Source organism: Bos mutus, chromosome 22 (assembly GCF_027580195.1).
Source record: "Bos mutus isolate GX-2022 chromosome 22, NWIPB_WYAK_1.1, whole genome shotgun sequence".
Classification (NCBI taxonomy): domain Eukaryota; kingdom Metazoa; phylum Chordata; class Mammalia; order Artiodactyla; family Bovidae; genus Bos; species Bos mutus.
In genome coordinates this window covers 68,948,452-68,970,655 of record NC_091638.1, presented here as the reverse complement: position 1 = coordinate 68,970,655, position 22,204 = coordinate 68,948,452, and the positions used below count along the sequence as shown (strand labels likewise).

Sequence of the window (22,204 nt, the reverse complement as noted above, 5' to 3'; positions counted from 1 at the left end):
TGTTGGATCTTCTTGCAGTCCAAGGGACTCTCAAGAGGCTTCTCCAACACCACAGCTCAAAAGCATCAATTCTTCAGCGCTCAGCTTTCTTTATAGTCCAACTGTCACATCCATACATGACTACTGGAAAAACCATAGCCTTGATTAGATGGACCTTTGTTGGCAAAGTAATGTCTCTGGTTTTTAATATGCTGTCTAGGTTGATCATAACTTTCCTGCCAAGGAGTAAGCGTCTTTTAATTTCATGGTGCAGTTACCATCTGCAGGGATTTGGAGCACAAAAAAATAAAGTCTGCCACTGTTTCCCCATCTATTTACCATGAAGTGATGGGACCAGATGCCATGATCTTCGTTTTCTGAATGTTGAGCTTTAAGCCAACTTTTTCACTCTCCTCTTTCACTTTCATCAAGAGGCTCTTTAGTTCTTCTTCACTTTCTGCCATAAGGGTGGTGTCATCTGCATATCTAAGGTTAGTGATATTTCTCCCAGCAATCTTGATTCCAGCTTCTGCTTCATCCACCCCAGAGTTTCTCACGATATACTCTGCATATAAGTTAAATAAGCAGGGTGACAATATACAGCCTTGACATACTCCTTAGACAAAGATAAAACCTAACATATAAGGAGCTTGTAGAAATTATAAGGAAGCCACAGACTGTAATAAAAAAATAGACCAAGGATATGAATAAACAGTTTATAGAAAAAGAAATACAAATACATCTTAAATATTTTAAAAGATGTTCAACCTCACTCATAAGAAAAGAAAGATAAAACCACACTGAATTATTACATGTTGCCCAAGATATTGGCAAAACCCTACAAGTGTGATCGTGGTGCAGTGTGCTAGTCTTCCATGTTAGCTCAGCTGGTAAAGAACCTGCCTGCAATGCAAGAGACCCTGGTTCGATTCCTGGGTCTGGAAGTTCCCCTGGAGAAGGGACAGGCTACCCACTCCAGTATTCTTGGGCTTCCCTTGTGGCTCAGCTGGTAAAGAATCCGCCTGCAATGTGGGAGACCTGGGTTCGATCCCTAGGTTGGAAAGATCTCCTGGAGAAGGGAACGGTTAGCCACTCCAGTATTCTGGCCTAGAGAATTCCGTGGACTGTATAGTCCATGAGGTCACAAAGAGTCAGACATGACCGAGTGATTTTCACTTTCGGTGCTGTGTGTTAGGAAGCTGGAGGCAGTGTGCATGAGGGTGTCCCTGAGGAGGCCCCTGGGCTGCCTCCCAAAGCCACCAGCTTACTGACACAGCAATTTCATAATCCCACTGCTAGAATTTTATTCTACAGATACAGTAACATTCAAAAGAGTTCAACATTTTTTGTGATATCAAAATACTACTTGAAATCCAACTGTCCATCAACAGGAAACCAGTTAGATTATGGAAACCCATGCAATAGAATACTGTGCAGCTGTGAAAATGAATCAGGATATTCTCAGATGCATAAGGGATACTATGGTGGTGATACAAACACAAAGTACAGAATTACCTTCTGCAAAAAGGGAACAAAACGAGAATGCACAGTTGCCCTTGCTTATGTTTTAGGAAGAAAATCTGAAAGGACGCATAGGAAACCAAAAATGGTTACTGGAGGGTGGGGGGTGGCAGGTGGGAACTCTGTGGGAGGAGGGAGATGGGAGAGAGAGACTTTCCATTGTTTATCTTTCTTACATTTTCTATTTTGAACTATGTGAATGTCAAACAGGGAGGGAAGGAAGCAGGGCACAACCTCTAAAAGAATGACATAGCAGATGAGGACAAAAACTTGTTAGAACCAACAGATCCAAGATGCTGGAAGATTTGACTCCCAGTGGACTTTGAGCCTTATTATGCACTCCAGTACTCTCGCCTGGAAAATCCCATGGAAGGAAGAGCCTGGTAGGCTACAGTCCATGCGGTCGCAAAGAGTCGGACACGACTGAGCGACTTCACTTCACTCTCTTCACTCACTTCATACTTAATGACTGGAGAAGGAAATGGCAACCCACTCCAGTATTCTTGCCTGGAGAATCCCATGGATAGAGGGCCTGGCGGGCCATGGTCCATGGGGTCGCAGAAAGTCGGACACAACTGAAGTGACTGAGCATGCATGCACTCATTGTAATACATTAGCATATGCTGAATGCCATACCCACAGGTGCCACGACAGTTCCGAGGCTAACCACAAAAGGCCCCAAAGTGGGCAGTGGCCCAGATTCCTGGAAGTGTCTGCCCCTTCCCCAAAATAGTTGGAATAATTCTCCTCCTCATTAGCCCATGAAATTACGCAGCCAATAAAAACTAAGCACCTCATATCTGGGGCCTCTCACCTTCTGAGACGGCCCACAATGTCTGTGCGGTGTGTTTCTCCCATTGCTGCTGTGACTCTCCAAGATGACCCCTGCCCTGGGGCCACTCTTGCCTTTGGAGACAGATCACATTCTGTCTGTGGAGTGTGTAGCTCGCTAAATAAATCCATCGTCTTACCTATCACTTTTTCTCTTGCCCAGTTGTTTCTGCGATGAGCTTCATTCAGTCCTGACACCAGGGGTTCAATCTCAATAAAAGACAGTGGGTTCAAGTCCCGGTCTGAGTCTGAATCCGAGTCCTGACCCATGGGTTCAAGTCCCAGTCGGAGTTGTGAAGTTTCAGCTTGACTATCTATTCAACAGTTTTAAATTTTGATGCATATATTTGAAGATGCTCTAAAAAATTTTTTTTCTGGAAGAATATACATTGTTGGTGGCTGACTTTCCACTTCCTGGGCACGTGAGGGTGGTGGTGGGGAAAATGGATTTTTATCATTTTATAAACTTCTGGACCATTGGGTCGTTTGCCGTGTACACATACAACTTCCCAAAGACAGCTAATTATTGATGTTGATGTATTTCTGAAAACACAGACAAAAGCATTTGAGTGAGTTCCTTGGGGAAGTGGGGGAGTTGGAGTCAGAATGTCAGAGAAGGGGCTTTCATTCTGTTCCCCTCTTTGTCTGTGACAAGGCCCTACCCCTGCCCTGCTGTGTGAGCCCAGGAAAGACCCTCACTTCCCTGTCCCAAGTTCTTCAAGGAGTGCAGGGAGGGGCCAAGTCCAGGGAGCCCAGCTGGATCTGAATGCTGTGATTTCAACTGGAAAAGAAGAAAAGGAAGAAGCAGCATGGTGCTGGTGATGATGGTGGTGGCTGATACCCACCATCAGGACGCTCACGAACTCGTCTAATCTCACTAGAAGCAGAAGGCCTCCACCTTAGAGATTTGGAGAACCTGGAGCTCAGGGGAGGGAAGCGGGCTGTCTAAGGTCATTTGGCAGCCAGGTGTGGCCTTGGCTTTCACTGATGGAGCTCTTGGCTGGAAAAGTCAACCCTAAGGGCAATTCTGGTTCTACAAGACCCAGGGGCTCACTTTACATGGATTAATTTAATGAGACGTTCTGGAGGGCGTGGCGGCTACAGTCTGAGGCTGCTTGCATCCCACCCCAAAGCCACGCACGCTGTTCGCCCCTGGGCCCGGGAACTCCTGGGGGATGGGCACCTAGGTGAGAATGAGGGTGAAGCCGGGCATGCCGCAGTCCCGGGTGTGACCACTAGGTGGCGCCGCTGCCGCACCCAGCCCTGCCCCCAGCAGCCCCGGAAAAACAGAAAGAACAAATTAAAAATTCCTTGGCCTGGAAGCGGAAAGTCAGTTGGAGATTCCGGGAGCCTTCTGGCAAATCCAGGAGGTTTGACCTTCTGTTGTAAGCAAAGCCTAGGAGCGTCCATGACAGGCAAAGGGCAGGGAGGAAGAGAACATTTTTTAAACCATATGGAGGGAGAAGGTAGAAGGAGAAAAGAATTCTCTCGAGGACCCTGGGATTTCAGCAGCCACCTCTGCTCAGCCACTGTCCCAGCGAGCCTGGGTCCGAGTGCGGCGGAATCACCTGGGGCCTTTTTTTTTTTTTTTTTGAAAGAAGGCTAGAGTGGCTATATATTTTTTAATTAGTTAATTTATTATATTTAGCTGCACTGGGGCTTTGCAAGCGGGCTTTCTCTAGTTGTGGGGAGCAGACGATGATCTCTAGCTGTGGTGCCTGGGCTTCCCATTGCGGTGGCTTCTTCTGTTGCAGAGCTTGGGCTTTAGTGCGTGGGCTTCAGTGGTTGCGGTGCACAGGCTTAGTTGCTTCCCAGCTTCCACCACGGATGGAGCCGGTGTCACCTGCAGTGAACCACCGGGGAAGACCCTGGGGCGTGCTTTTAAATGCAGATCCCTGGGCTCGCTGGGGATCTGCATTTTCACCAGCACTCCTGTGGTTTCTGATCCGTGCTAAGGTTGGAAGTACAAACAGGGCAACACTTCCTTTCCCGGGTCAGAAAATGGGGTGCCAGAGAGGGGAGGTCACTGCTCAAGGTCACAGCCTTCCCTTGTGAGGATGGTGTTTGCACAAACCCAAGCATGAAGCATAGGTCTTTCATGCAAAATTCAGATTCAGTCCAGGGCAGTTCCAGAGGGGGCTGCTCCCAATCAGCCCCTCTCTCCTGGCCTCCTTGGGCTTTAGTTTGAGCTGTCTCTCTCCCCATGTCTCTCCACTTGCTATTTTAAAATTTGTAATGAGCTCCTGCCAGAGAGGCAGCGGCCCAGACTTTGAAATCCAGGCCCAGAGCCCTGACTCCCAGCGTGCTGGCTGGGCGCCATCTTGGCTGAGTTCCCCAAGCCCTCTGGGGAGATTCTGGGAAGTTTAGGGTCCAGACGCCCACCCACACCTCACCCACCCACACTTCCAGCAAGTTTCAGACTTCTCTCCAGAACTGACTCAGCCAATTCTTCTTGCATCCTGGGAGTGACTGGCCCTAATTCTGACCCAAATTCTGAATTCCAACCTTTAGCTAGCAGTTGGTCCATGACAGGCTAGAGGCCAACTAGCAGCTGGCCAGGGGCATCAGAGAGAGCGTGGGTTGCGGTGTGTGGTTCGAATCCTGGCTATGCTGTGTGACCTTGGGCAAGCTGCCTGCCCACTCTGAGCCTTGGTTTCCTTGTCTGGGGGAATCAGCACTGCTTCTCTCCTGGGCTGCTATGAGGCATGAGTGAGAGCCTGCAAACAGCGTGGTCAGCATAGAGCTGAGCACACGGCGAGCCCTAGGTGCCAGGAGCAGCTGTTACCAGGAGGCACAACACAGGCTGGGGCGCCGGGGCGGGGCCTCCCCACCTCCTCACACCCAGGCTGCCATCAGACACTGGGTCGGACAGGCTTGACTTTACTCACTTCCCCAGTCTGCACACCTGCTCAGCTCCAAGGCCCACGAGGGCTTTCTCAGGGATGCCAGGAAATGGTAGCCATGGTTTCCACCCTGGGGGAGCTTACAATCTAATAAAGGCAAGCTGGAACCTCGAAATAGAAACTTCCCGAAATAGTGCGTCTGCGAGCTGGTCTCCCGGGAGGTCTGGTAGGAGATGCGTGGTAGGGATGGAAACAGCCCGGGCCTGGGTCCTCTGCACACCCATCCCCCACCTCCCCCAGCCTCCCTGCAACCTCAGGGCATTGGACCCCAGCTGGTGGGGCAGCGGGCGGGTGCTGCTCAATCCGCACTCTGTGCTTTAGCAAGATGAAGTGAAATGGCCCAGGATGGGTGAAAGTTGGGCCAACAGTCTCCCGATTCAAAGGGACACATGCAGAGAGTTCTGAAAGTTCCGACTGAAGCATGCCAGGGACTTTCCCGGTGGTACAGTGGTTAGGAATCTGCCTGCCAATGTTGGGGACACAGGTTTGATCCCTGGCCTGGGAAGATTCCACTAAGACTGTGCGTTGCAGCGACTGAAGCCCGTCAGCCCGAGAGCCCACACACCACAACTACTGAGCCCAGGTGCTGCAGCTACTGAAGCCCACGCACCCGGAGCCCGTGCTCCGCGGCAGGAGAAGCCACCGCAACGAGAAGCCCACGCAGCGCAGTGGAGAGCAGTCCTCACTCGCTGCAGCTAGAGAAAGCCTGCACGGAGCAACGAGGATCCAGAGCAAGTGAAAAAAAAGTTAGATTGAAGGATGGCCCGCAAGGAGACGCCGAAGCCTTCCTTAAAGGCTGAGCCCACCTTTCTACCCTGGAATTCCTCTCTGGGATTTAACTTTAACCTGAGCAATGAAGCCACAGCCTGGGTGATGTTTCTCCCGCAGCTGTAATTCAGTAACATCGCAGCACAGACTCATTTTTTGTTAATTTTCTTGACCTTTCACTCTCGGTGTTGGATGCCCCAGATGCCCCAGTGAGTTTTGTCCCCACTCCAGACCAGAGGGGCATCCGAGCAGTCATTCTTGGGAATAGGGGGAGGAGGAGGGGTTTCTTCAAAGTCTCTCGGGCATCTTAGGACAGACTGGACTGGCTGGCCCACCCCCGTGGGGCCGAGCGGCGAGCGGAGGTAGAAGGTCTGGCCATCCTGTGCCTGCCCGTGGTTCTGGGCAGCAGGCCAGGTGCTCACTAGCTCCCTGATTCCCAGGAGACCCACCCTGGGGGCTGCAGCTCTGTCCATGGCGTTCACTGAGCTCTTGGAGCAGGCGGGGGGCGTGGGGCTCTTCCAGGCCCTCCAGATCCTCACCTTCTTCCTCTTCTCGGTCTGGGTGCCTTTCCAGTTAGTCGTGGAGAACTTTTCAGCCGCTGTCCCAGGCCATCACTGCTGGGCTCACCTGCTGGAAAATGGCTCCGGGGCCCCTGCCAACCTCAGCCCCGAGGCCCTCCTGCCTGTCTCCATTCCGCCGGGCCCCAACCGTGGGCCCCACCAGTGTCTCTGCTTCCGCCACCCACAGTGGCAGCTCCTGGACCCCAACGCCACGGCCACCAACTGGAGCGAGGCAAACAGGGAGCCGTGCGTGGACGGCTGGATCTACGACCACAGCACCTTCACCTGCACCATTGTGACTGAGGTGAGGGTCCCCCCCACCACCAAGCCCACCATTTCTTCCCCCTTCCCAGCCTCCCAACGACTGAGAGGATTAGAACGCCTCCATCAGCGCTGTTAAATGATGTGTGCTCCCTCGACACTTAATTACTGATGGCTTGGGATGGCCAGGATTCCCATCTGGGGCTAGGGTTACAGGAGACTTCAGGGAGCGAACACTCTGCAGGAGAATTCAGAATCAGTCAGCCTTTAAGCCAGGAATAACAGTAGAGAGCCCACACCTGTGCCCTTAAGCGGCAGCCGCTGCTCTGATGCTTTCCCTGTTGTCACTATTTCACAGCGGTCTCTTGAGGTGGGTCTTATGAGTGACCCCATTTAATAAGAGACAAAACAGAAGCCCACAGAGGTTAAGTAACTTGCCCCAGGACACACAGCTAAAGTACACTCCAATTCAACCCAGGGATCCAGGTGCCGGAACGTCTCCCTCACTTTCTGTCCTGCCTTGAGGCTCAAGGCCCCTGCGTCATCAATGAGCGCAAGGGAGAAACAGCTCCCGCAAGCAGGGAAAGGAGAGACGACACCTGGATTATAAGCAAAGGAATCAATCACGTGCAGGTTGGGGCAGAGCCGGGTCAGGACAGAGGTGGGAGCGTGTCTGGGTGTTGAGAGAGCAGTACCCGGCACAGAGGGTAAGGGGTCGGGAGATGGATGGGCGCATGTGGAAGGAGCCTGGCTTGTCCTTAAGTGCAAAGAAAAGTCACCAGAGGCTTTGGAACAAGGAAGCGCTGTGATCTGATTTGCATTTTCAGGGGTGACTTTGCAGGGTGGAGAATGCCCTGCCACGTGTGTGTGTGTTTAGGGGTGGAGGGGGAGCGCTCTTCCTGCAGTGGTTCAGACAACAGAGGTGGGAACAGGGGCAGAGCCGTGGGCGAGGCAGGCAGGCCTTGGTGAAGGGAAGGGCTGACTTTGGGTTGGAGGGGGGGGCGATGTTCAGGCAACGGCTGCCTGGCCCCCAGCAGATGGCAGGAAAAATTCACAGTGACACGTGCTCATCTTCACCGTCCTGTAAGAGAGGCAGCCGTACAGCCCCGTTCCCGGAGGAGACGGGCTCAGCCACGTGCAGGAACACAGCTGGGGTCACCAGCTGGTCAGTCATCAGCTGACTCGGAATTTGAGCCTTGTGGTTTAACCACCGCCCACCACTGTCCACTAGGAGAGGCCTGTCCCACCGTTAGACCCAGAACCCTGTCCCACATGTCCTGCCCTGCTGATCATTAGCGGGAGGCAGGGGGTTGAGGCCCGCTGCCCACGTACCCCCTTCTACCATGGTTGTCTGAATTTAAGATTCTAGGGACCCCACTGGGGGAGGCCAGATCCCCTCTGGGGGTTCTGGAACTTCCTCTGCCACCCTGACCCCACTATTCCACACCCCCTGAGCCAGGCTGACACACCTTCCTCTTCTTCCAGTGGGACTTGGTGTGTGACCACCAAGGCCTGAAGCCCCTAGGCCAGTCCATCTACATGGCTGGGGCCATGGTGGGATGCATCGTCCGTGGCTTCCTCTCCCACCAGTGAGTATCTCCTCTCCTGTCCTCCAGCTCCTTCAAAACAGAATGAGCATTGCGAGGACAGAGGTAAGTGTGCAGTGGATGTTCATGCTTCTTAGGAGAGAGTCACCCCCATCTGGAGTCTGAGTCCCAAGTTCCCAGGGGGCTGAGAACCGCCATCTGAACCTTGATGCTGGGCTGAGCTGAGAAATTACCCTGAACACTCACTCCCCTCTTCAGCTTTTGCACCCAACTTTACTGAGCACCTACTGTGCGCCAAACACTGCACAGTCCCTGCCCTCGGGGAGCTGATGGCTTTCTGGAGAGAGACAGACTCCTCTTTCTTTTAACCAGGGCTTCCCTGGTGGCTCAGTGGTAAAGAATCCACCTGCCAAGGCAGGGGACACAGGTTTGATCCCTGGGTCGGGAAGATCCCTTGGAGGAGGAAATGGCAACCCATTGCAGTATTCTTGCCTGGAAGATCCCATGGACAGAAGAGCCTGGCAGACTACAGTCCATGGGGTCGCAAAAGAGTTGGACATGACTGAGCGACTAAACGACAACGAGGTGAAGTGTAGTGAAAGAGAACCCCCGCTCTCGCCCCTCCCTGAGCGCCCCCTCCCCTCTCCTCCACGCCCCTCCTGAGGTGGAGCGCCCAGGACCCTCTCTGGGAACCTTCCTCAGTCTGTGCTCAGGTCCTGCCCCGGGCGCCTCTGTCCAGTGCTGAAAACGCCCACGTTGCACCGCCTCCGCTTGTAAACCCAACTGCCAACCTGGAGTCTCCACTTGGATGGACCTCACAGTTACCATGGCCCCCCGCTGAACCTCTGAATCCCCACCTCGACCCAGCCCAAGCCCTGCGCACCAGACTCCATCCTGGAGGACAGCCCCCCTAGGAGCCAGCCCTGTGCTCTCTCCCTCAGCCTCCACACTCACCGGGCTCCTTCTCCAAAGGCCCCCACGCCGAGGACAGTGCCCACCCACCCTGCCACCCCTGCTCAGCACTTGGCTTCTCCCTGGTGGCCTCGCCAGCCCCTCCTGGAGCAGCCCTGCTCCCGCCCAGCCCACAGGACCCACCGCAGCGGGCAGCCTCACCTCACCTAGAGGTTTCTGCCCATAGCCCCTTTGTGTCCAGCGTGCAGGTCACTCTGCTCCAGTCTCCTCCTTGCAGAGGCCTTCCCAGCTTCAGGCCCATAGGTCCCACGGCCCTGGCCGCTGTCTACTCACAGCTTCTGGCTGTCTCTGCCGGTGCCCGGCTCTCGTTAGCTCATTGATTGTGTGTGTCCCCACGAGACCATAGCTCCAAGGAGGCAGGGGCCTTAGGGTCGCATCCTTTGTGCCCAGCACACAGCATATAGCCCATAATATGCTGAAGGCACGAATGGTGTCCCCGCTATGCCTGGCAGCTCGGGCTCTGGGGCATCCTGAGCCCCAGCTTCTTAGAAGGTGGGTGTGTTATTTCTCTGTGCCCTGGTTTCCTCCTGTCAGTGGGCACCCTGCCACCTGCCCGTGGGGCTGCAATGATGAAATAAGTTAGTCACATGCAGAGCCTGGGCCAGTGGCGGCTCTTCATGGGCCTTATATTACAGTATCCTGAGCATGGCAGGGAGCCTGAACACCGGAGAAGGAGGTGCTCCAGTTTGCACTCTCAGAGGACCGGGCACCCGGAAGCCACCGCTCCTTCCCCAGGGGCCGCCCACACCGGGAGCCACATCGTAATCCGTCTGTGGCCGCCTGGTGAGCCTGGGGTCAGTGCCAGGCTTCAGCCTCCTGGTCTCACCCCGAGATCTGGGGCACGTGTTCCTGCTTCTGGGCACTGCCCAGACAGGCGAGACTGAGGTTGGTCTACGTCTCTCCAGTCTGACCGACACGTGCGTGCATGCTCAGTCACTTCAGTCGTGTCCGGCTCTTTGTGACCCCATGGACCGTAGCCCAGCAGGCTCCTCTGTCCATGGGATTCTCCAGGCAAGAATCCTGGAGTGGGTTGCCATTTCCTCCTCCAAGGGATCTTCCCAACCCAGGGATCGAACCTACGTCTCCTGCCTTGGCAGGCGGATTCTTTACTGCTGAACCACCAGGAAAGGCCCCTGCCTGACACAGACTTCAGCTCAATGCCTGTGTGGTTCAGGCTGAACTGACCTCGGGGCGGCAGTGGCACCACGAGCGTGTGGGCTCCGGTGGGTCACCAGGCTCGCCCAAGGCCACGGGCCCCAAGCCGCTTGCGATGCTGCCCCCTTGTTTGGCATCTCATCATGAATGCCTGCGTTTTACAGACAGAGAAACTGTGGCCCACAGACACTGAGCCAGGTGCCCAAGGTCACCTGGGAAGGGCAGAGCTGGGCTCAGACCCAGGCACCCAATGCCAGTCTATTCTGGACCACGAGGCTACACTGCCCCACGAGAGCAAGACGTCTGCCATTTTTATAACAAGCGCACTCTGAACATGGTCCCTGGAGATCTGAGGAGGTGCTGCCTGCCTGCGCCTGGGGGAGGCTCCAGCAGGAGCCCCTTCGGCCTTCCGACGGCAAGCCCTTGCCTCTGTGCTCAAGTCCCCAGGCCCCTCTCCAGGTGCCCACCATGCTTGTCTCCCCAAAACAGGTTTGGGCGGAAGCCAGTTCTGAGCAGGTGCTGCGTGCTGGTGGCCGTGACCAGCATCAGCACCATCGCTGCCCCCAGGTTCCCCGTCTACTGTGGCCTCCGGTTTCTGAGCGCTCTGGGGTTGTCCAGCATCCTCCTGACCTCCGCGATGCTCAGTGAGTCTCTCGATCGCCGGCCCCAGCCGGTGTGGGGATGGGGTGCATGGGGAAGAGGGGGCCTGAGGGCCCAGCGCACAGGGCCCTCACCTGCGTGTCTGTGCCGTCCTTCAGTGGTGGAGTGGACCACAACCAGCACAAAGGCCGTCACCATGGCGATCCTGGGGTCCACCTACGCATTGGCCAGATGGCCGTGGGCGGCCTGGCCTTCACCCTGCGGGACTGGCGAACCCTCCAGCTGGCCGTGTCGGTGCCTTTCTTTGTCATCTTCCTGATATCCTGGTCAGTACAGTGTGGGGCCTTTTCCCTTGGGGAGAAACAGGAGGGGAATCCAAGAGGGGGTCCCTCACCCCTACCTCTCTGGCTGGCCATGGCTCCCAAGATGCCGAGACCCTGGAAGAGAGCGATGTGAGCAGACCCCACTGGGGACAGACGTCTTGGGGGCTCAGAGTTCCGGGGTGGGCATTGCAGCCAGGGCTCTGAGGCTCCCTCCAGCCCAGCCCACTGGCCCAAGGCTGAGGGCTCCATCCTTCACTCACATTGGCACCAGCTCCCCCACACCCACCAGCCTCACTGCTTCACACCACTTGCCCAGCTTGCGGGCATCCAAGTCAGGCATCGGATATGGAAAGATATTATCATTTCTATTTCTGACGCTTCGAAAATCTCTGAGGTCTGAAAATACCTGCTTGGGTGGGGACTGGAGGAAGAGATACAGGGAAATAATCACAAATTCTTGTCCTCGTAAGTGTCTCTTGTGCCAATGGGCCAGAGCCAAGCTGGTCTGCTGTGGGCAGGTAGAGAAGGATAAGGACGCATTCATTCATTCTCAAGTGTTTATTGTGCTCCTGCTCTGTGCTAGACTTGGCTTTAGGCACTGGGGATCCATCGGAAAATACAATAGACCAGAAGTCGCTGACAATGTGGAGATTTATTGTATCAACAGGACCAGGAAGAAAGGAGGAAGACCGTTCCATAGTTACACTGATTAAGCCACCCTGGTCACACTGACTGGGTGCATCCCAGGCGCTCTTTGTAACACCAGATGTGCATCAACACTGCTTTTTTTAATGTGTCATTTAAACCATTTTATTTGTTTGTTTTTATTTTGGAGGGAGGATATTAGTTCCCTGACCGAGGATTGAACCCGCACCCCTTACAGTGGAAAAGCAGAGTCTTAACCACTGGACCACGATGGAGGTCCATCAACACTTCTTCTAATGAGGAAGGGAGATGTTATTACTGCTACTTTCAGATGAGGGACTGAGGCCCACGGAGGTTCAGTGGCTTGCCCAAAGCCACACCACTGTTTTGTGCCAGAGGCAGGATTTGTATCCCAGGTGGGCTGGCTCTTCTAACCGTGACATACTGCCTCCAAAAATTCTTCTTAGCTTCCCCCTGAACCCAGCTGAGTTCCTGTGGGCCGGGAAAACTCTGGACCCTTTTACCAGGGAGATACTTCTCCCTGTCCATCTGCCCCTGAGGCTGGAAAGAAGCTGACTACTTTTATAAAACCACTTGGTTCTGGCTGCTGCTAAGTCACTTCAGTCGTGTCTAACTCTGTGCGACCCCATAGACGGCAGCCCACCAGCCTCCCCCGTCCCTGGGATTCTCCGGGCAAGAACACTGGAGAGGGTTGCCATTTCCTTCTCCAATGCATGAAAGTGAAAAGTGAAACATGAAAGTGAAGTCGCTCAGTTGTGTCCAACTCTTAGCGACCCCATGGACTGCAGCCTACCAGGCTCCTCTGCCCGTGGGATTTTCCAGGCAAGAGTACTGGTGGGTTGCCATTGCCTTCTCGGTTCTGGCTGGGGATGTTTAAATGTGTGTGTGTGTGTGTGTTTTAATTCAGCATGATGCAAGCTTTCTGTCATAAAAATGGCCCCAGAATCACCCCATATCCAGTCAACCTGGGCACTCGCTGAATGTGGGGCTTGGGCGGGCAGGCTCCTGGCAGCAGGGAAGCCAGATGGGGTGGCAGGGAGTGGGGGCTGGTGGAGAGGGTGGCCAGGCGTTGGGACTCATCCTTATTCTGCAACCATCAGGGACTTCCCAACTCAGCATTAGAAGGGCAGAGGGAGAAGCAGCGGCCTTCTCCCCACTCCTGTTGTAGCCAGAGGGTCTGCTGCCCACCACCCCCTCCCCACCTGACCTGGGCACCTGGTCACCAGTCTGAGCAAAGAAAGCAAAGACCCAGTCAAGCACCTGCTTCTTTAACAGGCGGCTGCCAGAATCCGCCCAATGGCATGTTATCATAGGCAAACCAGATCAAGCGCTTCAGGAACTCAAAAAGGTGGCCAAGATAAATGGCCACAAGGAAGCCTGGAAGACACTGACCACAGAGGTGAGATGCTGTTGTTTGTGACCCAGAGTGTGAGATATGACCCAGGAAAGGACCTGTACTGGTGTTTTATCTAAACTATCACTAACATCACCCGTATCCACTCCAGCACCACCCCCATCAACAGACTCATACATTAAAACACCATCATCAACATCACTATCATCACCTTCATGATCTCAGCCATCTCTGGCATCATCATTACCATTATCCCCGTAATTATCACCATCAAACCTACCATCACTGTCCCCACCATCACCATCCCCAGCATCATCACCATCCCCACCACCATCCCCACCACCATCATCACCATCCCCACCACCACACCACCATCACCATCACCATCCCCACCACCATCCCCACCACCACACCACCATCCCCACCACCATCCCCACCACCATCCCCACCACCATCCCCATCCCCACCACCATCCCCATCCCCACCACCACTGCCATCACCACCACCATCACCATCCCCACCACCATCACCATCCCCACCACACCACCACCACCATCACCACCACCACCACTATCCCCACCACACCACCACCACCATCACCACCACCACCACTATCCCAACCACCATCCCCACTACACCACCATCACCATCCCCACCACCATCACCATCACCATCCCCACCACCATCACCATCACCACCACCATCCCCACCACCATCACCATTCCCACCACCATCACCATCACCACCACTATCCCCACCACCATCATCATCCCCACCACCACCACCACGACCATCACCATCATCACCATGATTACCACCTCCATCCCCACCATCACCACCACCACCATCCCCACCACCATCACCATCCCCCCCACCACCACGACCATCACCACCATCACCATGATTACCACGTCCGTCGCCACCATCGTCCATATCACCATCCCCATCCCCACTGTCATCACCACCCTCATAACCACAGTCAGCACCGCCACTGTCAGCACCGCTGCCATTACTACCACACCTGCATCACATCTCCATTATCACCACCGTTCCCACCTCCGCCACACCCACAGTCACCACCACTACCATCGTTTCTACACAAATACCACTGTCATTACCACCACCACCAACAATAATAACACCACTAATATCAACACCACTACACTCTCCACACACCCATGATCACTATTCCCACCACCATCGCCTCTACCAGCAATGCCATCACCATCAACTTCATCTTTATGATCATCCGCACCACCAATACCATCAACACCACCATCAATACCCACACCATCAAGACAGTCAGCGTCACCGTCATCACTAGCCCCAGCTCCACCACAGCCACCATCAACAGCACAGCCACCATTAGCAACAAAACAACCACCACCAACAACAACCACGCACCCACATCACCACATCTATTAGTCACCGCCTTAACCCACATATATTGCCCACTTACCTCGTAAGGCTCTTCAATATATTTGGAGAAATGGGATGTGCTTGTCTGAAGGTAGCTATTTCAAGGAAGTAGGTGTGAGAGGATGTGCGGACAGAGACAAGAGGACTCAGAGTTCCCTGAGGGCAGAAGGATCGGAAAAGGCTTCCAGGAGGAGGTGAGCTAGAGCTGGCCAGGACTGAGCTGAGCAGGGGCAGGCAGGGCCCGGGCGCAGGTGTAGACTGGATGGGCCCTTGGGATGCAGTACGGAGCCAGTGTGACTGGGCAGCTGTGCCCTGAAGCCAGCCAAGAGGAATGAAGAGGGATGGCAGGGCCTCTCGGGGTAACTGCCAAGGGCTCCCTGCAGCAGGCAGCTTAGCAGCCAGAGACGGGACACAAGACCATGCCTTGGCTCCTAGAGGGGAACTGGGTCTGCAGAAGAGAGCTCAGGCCGGGCCAAAGAGCAGCCTTTCTGCCCTCAGCCCCACCCACCCCCAGGGCTCTCCATCTCCAGGGCCCAAGGCCAGGCTCTCCCCAACCCTCTGCCCACCTGGACACCATGTCTGGCATGGGAGTCGGGCAGGGCCATGGTCCCAGCGTTCACTGCCCCGTTGCCCCCAGAGGTACTGATGTCCAGCATGCAGGAGGTGGCCTCTGCGAAGTCCCGCCAGTCAGTGCTGGACCTGTTCCGCCTGCCCGTGCTCCGCTGGAGAACCTGCAACCTGTTGGTGGTGAAGTATGCCGTCCTGTGTACCCTTCCCGGTACAGGGCTTGGGGGGCAGTATTCAGGGGGAAACAGCCCCTACAGCCTCATGGGGTACATCCCTGGCTTGGACAGGCAGCTCCCCCAGGGGTCAGGAGCCTGATAGGTGGGGGAGACGGAGTACGCACAGATGTGGTCAGGAGGCTGGCTTGTGCAGAAAGTCAGCCAGAGAGCAGGGCTGGGATATGGTCCTGGGCCGGGGGCCGGGTCAGACTGAAGCCCAGGGCAAGGGCAGAGCCGTGATGTCCCCAGAGCCAAGGGACCAGCAGGAGCTGGAAAGTCAGCACCAGACTCACCCTGACAGCTGGACTCCCGGGGTGTGGAAGCGACCACGTTCCCGCCACACACGGCCCCCTCTGAGCCATCCCATGAGATGAGTTCATTTATATCCCACTTTAGAGATGGGAAAGAGGGGCCAGGGGAGGAAAGACACGTGCCCGAGATGACAGAGTGGGCATCTGAACCCTGGCTGAGCTCCCCGCTAGACCCTCCGGCCCCGCAGTGAGCGTGGACTCCCCGCCCAAGGAGGCCCTGTCCCCCAGGGCGGCCTTTGTTGTTAGTGCTGTTCAGTTGCTCAGCCGAGTCTGACTCTTTGTGACCCCATGGACTGCAGCTCGCCAGGCCTCCCTGTCCTTCACCATCTCTCAGAGTTTGCTCAAACCCATGTCCGTTAAGTCAATGATGCCATCCAACCAGCTCATCCTCTGTCGCCTCCTTCTCCTCCTGCCCTCAATCTTTCCCAGCATCAGGGTCTTTTCCACCTGGGACCAGGCAAAGACTCCTTAAGACAAAGTCAGTTTAAGCGACTTCCTGAAGAGCGGATCAAAAACCGAGGGTCAGGTTTGATTGGGACTCGATCTGGAAATAAAACTCAAAATTAAAAAAAAAAATTAAAAAAAAAAAAAAACTCAAAATTAGGAAAACATTAATTTTATGCTATATTTTAGCACATGTGGGTTATAATGGCAAATATGTGCTGCATCTTAGAGCAAAGAATGCATCAAATGCCTCTCTCTGTATTTTTTCTTTTCTTTTTCTGATGATAAATTAGAAGGAGTGCCCGGGGGCCAGTGAGTGTCCAGGGCTGTTCTTTCAAAAGCCATCAAGGCTTCCTCAGTTCTCCCAGGGGCTGCTCTGCACCCTTTGTCATTCAAATCACAGACTGTGAGGCGGCCACCCTCCTGGGTTTTCTTGGCTTTGACTGTTAACCCAGTTATTACTGGCTAAGACTCTAGGTGCTTGTGCCCGCAAGTCAGCCCAGCTTTTCTCCCAGTCTTGTTCACAAGCTTCAGGAAGCATCTGTTTCTGCAGGAATTGCAGCTTTTCTCTGCAGCTGTTAGCCTGGTGGCACCTGAATAAAGCCTCTTGGGGGCAGCAATCAGGCGCTGCTGAAGGGGAGGGCTGGGGGCTGTCCAGGTGAAGAGCGGGGTGGGGTGGATTGGAAGAGTGGTCAAGAATTATTTACCTGCATGGCCACTTGTGGAGCCAGAGTCAATCTCCAAGGGGCAGAAATTCAGCTACTGAGGTGGCTCAGCGGTAAAGAATCCACCTGCCAATCTAGGAGATATGGGTTCCATTCCTGGGCTGGGAAGATCCCCTGGAGAAGGCAACCCATTGCAGGATTCTTGCCTGGAGAATCCCATGGACAGAGGATCCTGGCGGAGAGGTGGACACAACTTAGCAGCTAAACAATAACGACATTCAGCTACTCAGAAGCCACCCTCCTGAGTAGGGGCAGGGGACACCCTCTGGGTGGCAGACTCTGAGATGGAGGTCTGGGAGCATGAAGTTCATGGAGAGAGCTCCAGGGGTCGCCTCCTGTGGAGGGGAGTGGGGGCAGGGAGGGCAGGAAGCAGCAGGGACAGGGGACAGGTGCTGTCACAGCCAGGCCCCAGCCTGGGGACCTGGGAGCTGGGGCGGCCCTTCCGAGTCATCCCTCTGGCCGGCGTAGACCAGCCATGGGATGCTCTGCCCAGCTGGGGCATAGCACTCCCAAGAGCTGCAAAAATAAGACTTTCTATCCTGAAGTGGACAGCCCAGCATCTTCCACTGAGACCCCTTTCTGTTATTAACCCCATGTTTCGAGACAAAGAAACTGGCAGCCAGTGAGGGGCAGACAGAGACTTGCCCAGGTTCCTGGCCAGTAGAGCAGGTTTCTGGCCACAACCGGATATAGGAAGCAGAGCCAGAGGGCAGTGTATGTGTGTTAGTCGCTCGGTCGTGTCCGACTCTTTGCGACCCCACCAGGGTAGCCCACCAGGCTCCTCTGTCCATGGGATTCGCCAGGCCAGAACACCGGAGTGGGTTGCCATTCCCTTCTCCAGGGGTTCTTCCCAACCCAGGGATCAAACCCAGGTCTCCTGCATCACAGGCAGATTCTTCACCATCTGAGCCACTAGGGAAATCCACTAGAACCTGACAGAGAGGCAGGTCAGCTTGACTCACTGCCCTGTCTGCCCAGAGAGGGTCACGTCTTCCTGATGGTTGGTTGGTGGACAGGAGGTTGAGAGGCGACGTGCAGCCTGCCGTGGCTGACACCAAGGCCCACACTTGGACTGGATGGGCTACTGTCCTCCCCACCCTTTCCTGGGACAACCTGACCCTGGGGAGATGATCCTGCAGGCTGCCCAGGGGCTGGGCTGACGTTTCTTCTGGCACAGACCCCACGTGGGCAGATGCTCCCAGGGTGAGCCCTCCTCCATGGGGCAGGGGCCTGACTCTGGATGCCCCCCAGGGATGCCCACTCCTCCCCAGGGCACCTGCTCCTCCCCAGGGCAGGGACCTGACTCTGGACGCCCCCCAGGGGTGCCCACTCCTCCCTGGGGCAGGGACCTGACTCTGGACGCCCCCCAGGGGTTCCCACTCCTCCCTGGGACAGGGGTCTGACTCTGGACACCCCCCAGGGGTGCCCACTCCTCCCTGGGGCAGGGACCTGACTCTGGATGCCCCCCAGGGGTGCCCGCTCCTCCTTGGGGCAGGGGCCTGACTCTGGATGCCCCCCACAGCTTCTTCCTCACCGTCTCATACTACGGGATAGTCCTCGACCTGCAGAACCTGGGGAGCAACATCTTCCTCCTTCAAGTCCTCTTTGGAGCCGTGGACCTCCTGGCCTGGGCCATCACCACCTTCCTGCTCAGGTTCTTCGGCCGCCGCACGACCCTGGCTGGCTCCCTGGCTGGGGCCGGCTTCGCCGTCTTGGCCAACACGCTGGTCCCGCAAGGTGCAATCAGGGCGGCGGAGCTGGGGGCTGAGGGACCGAGGGGCTGCCGGCCTCCTCCCCACCCACCCCGCTCCGCCCAAGACCCTGACCGCCACAGCTCCACCCACCCCCCACCCATTTCCTTGTGATGCTGAGGTTCAGAGAGGTGAAGCCCGGTGCCTGAGATCCCGCAGCGGTGAGGGACGGAGCCAGGCCTGGACAGGACTTGAAGCAGGAGACCGAGTCTGCGGAGGGGGTACGGGTATGGGAGGCCGAGCGGGGCCCCAGGTGAGGAGGAGAAGCATTGAGTGGTGTTTCCTCATGTTCGAGAAGCCAGGTGTGCTTCACAGAGCGCTGGGGAGGTGGGGAGGGTGCCCAGCTCGCTCCTTCCCCACAGACGCTTTGAGGCCCCAGAAACCCTCTTTGGGTCTCGATTTACTGTTTAAGGTGGGTGACGGGGAGGGGCAGGGACAGGTGTCCCCCATTGGCTGCCAAGCTGGGGCGGGGGGTGGTTAGTGTGAGGATGGAGGCCCAACTGTGAGCTCAAGCTCTGAGTGAGACCCGTGCCCCAAGGAAAGCTTCTGAGACAGTTCTAAGCGCTCTTGACAGTTTCTAAGACTCTTCCTACAAGGACGACTTACGGGAAGGGGAGCTGGGCCCAGGCCCCCTGAGGGAGTGCGACCTCACCTCGGCTTCCCGCTGAGGCTCCTCGCAGAAGCAGGGTCCCCACGGGCAGGCTGAGGCACTGTGGGCAAGCTTCTGGGTCGCTGGGTGGCCCGGGGGCGCTGCTGTGGGCCTGGGCCCGGCCTGACCGTCTCTTTCAAGGGAAGAGGCACCCTCAGGGCCGCAGGAGCCCTGTCACGGCTTCTCCTCAAGTGCCACCCACTCAGGCTCACCCACCTCAGAGCTGGCTGGGTTCTGGCCCTGCACCACCCCCCGCCCACCCCCTACCGTGACATCTCAAGCCACATCCCCTGGCCACACACGCCCCCGCTCCCAGCCCAGGGCAGCCTGGCCCTGGGGCACACCGCCTGGGACCTGCCTGCTCTCAGCTCAAGGGAGCCCTGTGGAAGAACCCAGGCCCTCTGCTCCAGGCTCCCAGGGACCCTCCCGACAGACCCCAACTCACTCCTTGCTCTGCCTTAGACCTGCAGACCCTGCGTGTGGTCTTTGCTGTGCTGGGAAAGGGGTGTTTTGGCCTCAGCTTAACCTGCATCATGATTTACAAGCCGGAACTCTTCCCAACTTCACTGCGGTAGGCTGGGCTGCAGCTGTGGAAGGCACACCCCGCGAGGGCCGGTCCACCCCAGCCCGGGGACAGGAGAGTTCAAGGGTTGGGAGGAGTCCTGTGCAGAGAGGGGTAGGAACCGGGCCGGGTGGTCACAGCGACGACTCCCGCAGCTCGAGCTTGTCAGTTCCCCCATGTCACACTGAAGGCAGTGTGTTTCTGAAACCGTTTAATCTTGACAACAACCCTGCCAGAAAGATACTACTGCTCTCCCTGTTTACAAGAGGCTCAGAGAGAGGAAGTGATTTATTTGAGGCCTCATAGGTTGAAGGTGATTGTACCTTAGGCAGGAAAACGTAGTGGTCCAGAGCCCAGCTCTCCAGCCAGACTGCCCAAGATGGAATCCCTGGCCACATGGGCAAGCGCCATCCCTCTCTTATCAAACTGACACAGAAGAGCCTCAACTCTCCTCCTTAAGGCTTCCTGCAAAGAAGCCCAGGTCCAGATAGACTATCAGGTGCCGAGAATAGGAATGAAGGGACGTTCCTCAACTTCCTTTTATAGCCAGAATCAGCTCTAGGTTTCCACTTCGTCCTGGTACAATGGGTGTTTGAAAAAAAAAACACCAAAACAGTGTACTCAGAGAGTTGTATTTGGGTTTAAGTGGATAATTATATGAAAGCCTGCAGCTCATGCTCAGTAAGTGTGGCTGCTGTGTCTGGGGTGATAGGGTTCGTGGGGAGCCTTCCTCACTGAACAGGAGCCAAGATCATGATAGTAGTAATAATAACAGCAGGGGCTTAGTGGGCCCTTATTGTTTTAATACAGCACCTGATTTGATCCATGCAACAAGCCTATGAGGTGCTGTTCTGTCCAATTTCACTATCAAGAAAATGGGGACACAGAGAGGTTATGCAATTTGCCTAAGGACACCCAGCCAAGAGGCAGAGAAGCCAAGACCTAATTTATTCTTTCACTTAATTCATTTTTGTTCCGTATCTACTGCATTTCAGGCACTGTCCCATGCTTTCGGCAACAGCTGTAAATAAAACCCTAATCTTGTAGAGCTTACATTCCCATAAGACTTGACCCCCATTTCTGCCCTCCAAACCGCAGACCTGGAGCCATCACCACATACCACCCCCTCTCCTTTTTTGTTATTCTAGGAGGTCAGCAGCAGCCAGGGGAGGCCAGCAAGAGGTGGTCATTACAGAAAGCACCTGGTTCTAGAAATTCAGCCTTCAGGAGTCCCACGGGCCAAAGATCCCCTCCGGAGGGAATCGCCTCGTCTGTGATCAGAAAGCAGAAGTGATTTGGGCAGCCTCGAGGGTTTGGCATGGCTGAGCGAGCAGCATGGCTGTCTGCTGAGGCTGAAAGCAGAATCACCCCTTTCTTCTGCTCTCCCAGCCCTGCCAGACTTCCCACCCACCTCAGCCCTGCAGGAGCCCCCAGCAGACGGACACGCCCGGCCTGGATGTCCCAGGTCCTCTTCGTTAACATGATGGGTCCTCTCCCTTCCCCGCCAGGGTCTTGTCTTCACACCTTCACTCAGCCATCCCCTTCTCCTCACTTCTCAGAATCTGGTGCTGCGGGTTCTCACCTCCCAGCTTCCAAAGTAGATCGTAGGGAATCCAGACCAACCTGGATTCCAGCCTTCCCCTTGCTACTCACACGGCCACATCAGTTAAACAGGGCTCAAGGAAACTGCCTCCCCAAAAAGTTAGTGGATCTTAGCACAGACCAGAGTCCAACAGATAGAAGCTGCTACCGGAGCTGTCAGGAACAGGCATTCCGGTGTGCCCTGCCCTGGGCACCAGCAGAGGAGGCAGGTATAGGTGTCCAGGTGTGCCCTGCCTTGGGCACCAGCAGAGCAGGCACATGGAGCTGAAACCCAGCCCAGGCTGCCCAAACCCAGCCACTTACCCTAAGAGAGGCTGGCTTCACTCTGAGCAAGCGGCTGTTCAGTCACTTTCTGTTAACCCCGCTGGTGAGGGAGGCCTCCTGCCCTTTGGTCCCGTTGTCACAGGGAAGGGCCGACCAAACACTGCACAGATGGAGGGACGCAGTTTATTATTCACACGTACTCACAGCCCTGGGAGGTCGACAACCATGCAGGGTCACAAGGGTTGCACAGGGGCA

General features: G+C 55.6%; 1 protein-coding gene across 1 annotated transcript in view; it reads left to right on the top strand.

Annotated features, from left to right (window-relative positions):
• The first annotated feature begins 6,473 nt into the window (after positions 1 to 6,473).
• The window catches only part of SLC22A11 (solute carrier family 22 member 11), a 45,815-nt gene continuing 30,084 nt past the window's right edge, over positions 6,474 to 22,204 (top strand). Inside the window, 9 exon segments of the mRNA XM_070358988.1 lie at positions 6,474 to 6,866; positions 8,309 to 8,412; positions 10,987 to 11,141; positions 11,256 to 11,318; positions 11,321 to 11,423; positions 13,362 to 13,485; positions 15,499 to 15,611; positions 18,644 to 18,858; positions 19,984 to 20,092. Coding sequence (XP_070215089.1) covers positions 6,474 to 6,866; positions 8,309 to 8,412; positions 10,987 to 11,141; positions 11,256 to 11,318; positions 11,321 to 11,423; positions 13,362 to 13,485; positions 15,499 to 15,611; positions 18,644 to 18,858; positions 19,984 to 20,092 — 1,379 coding nt within the window.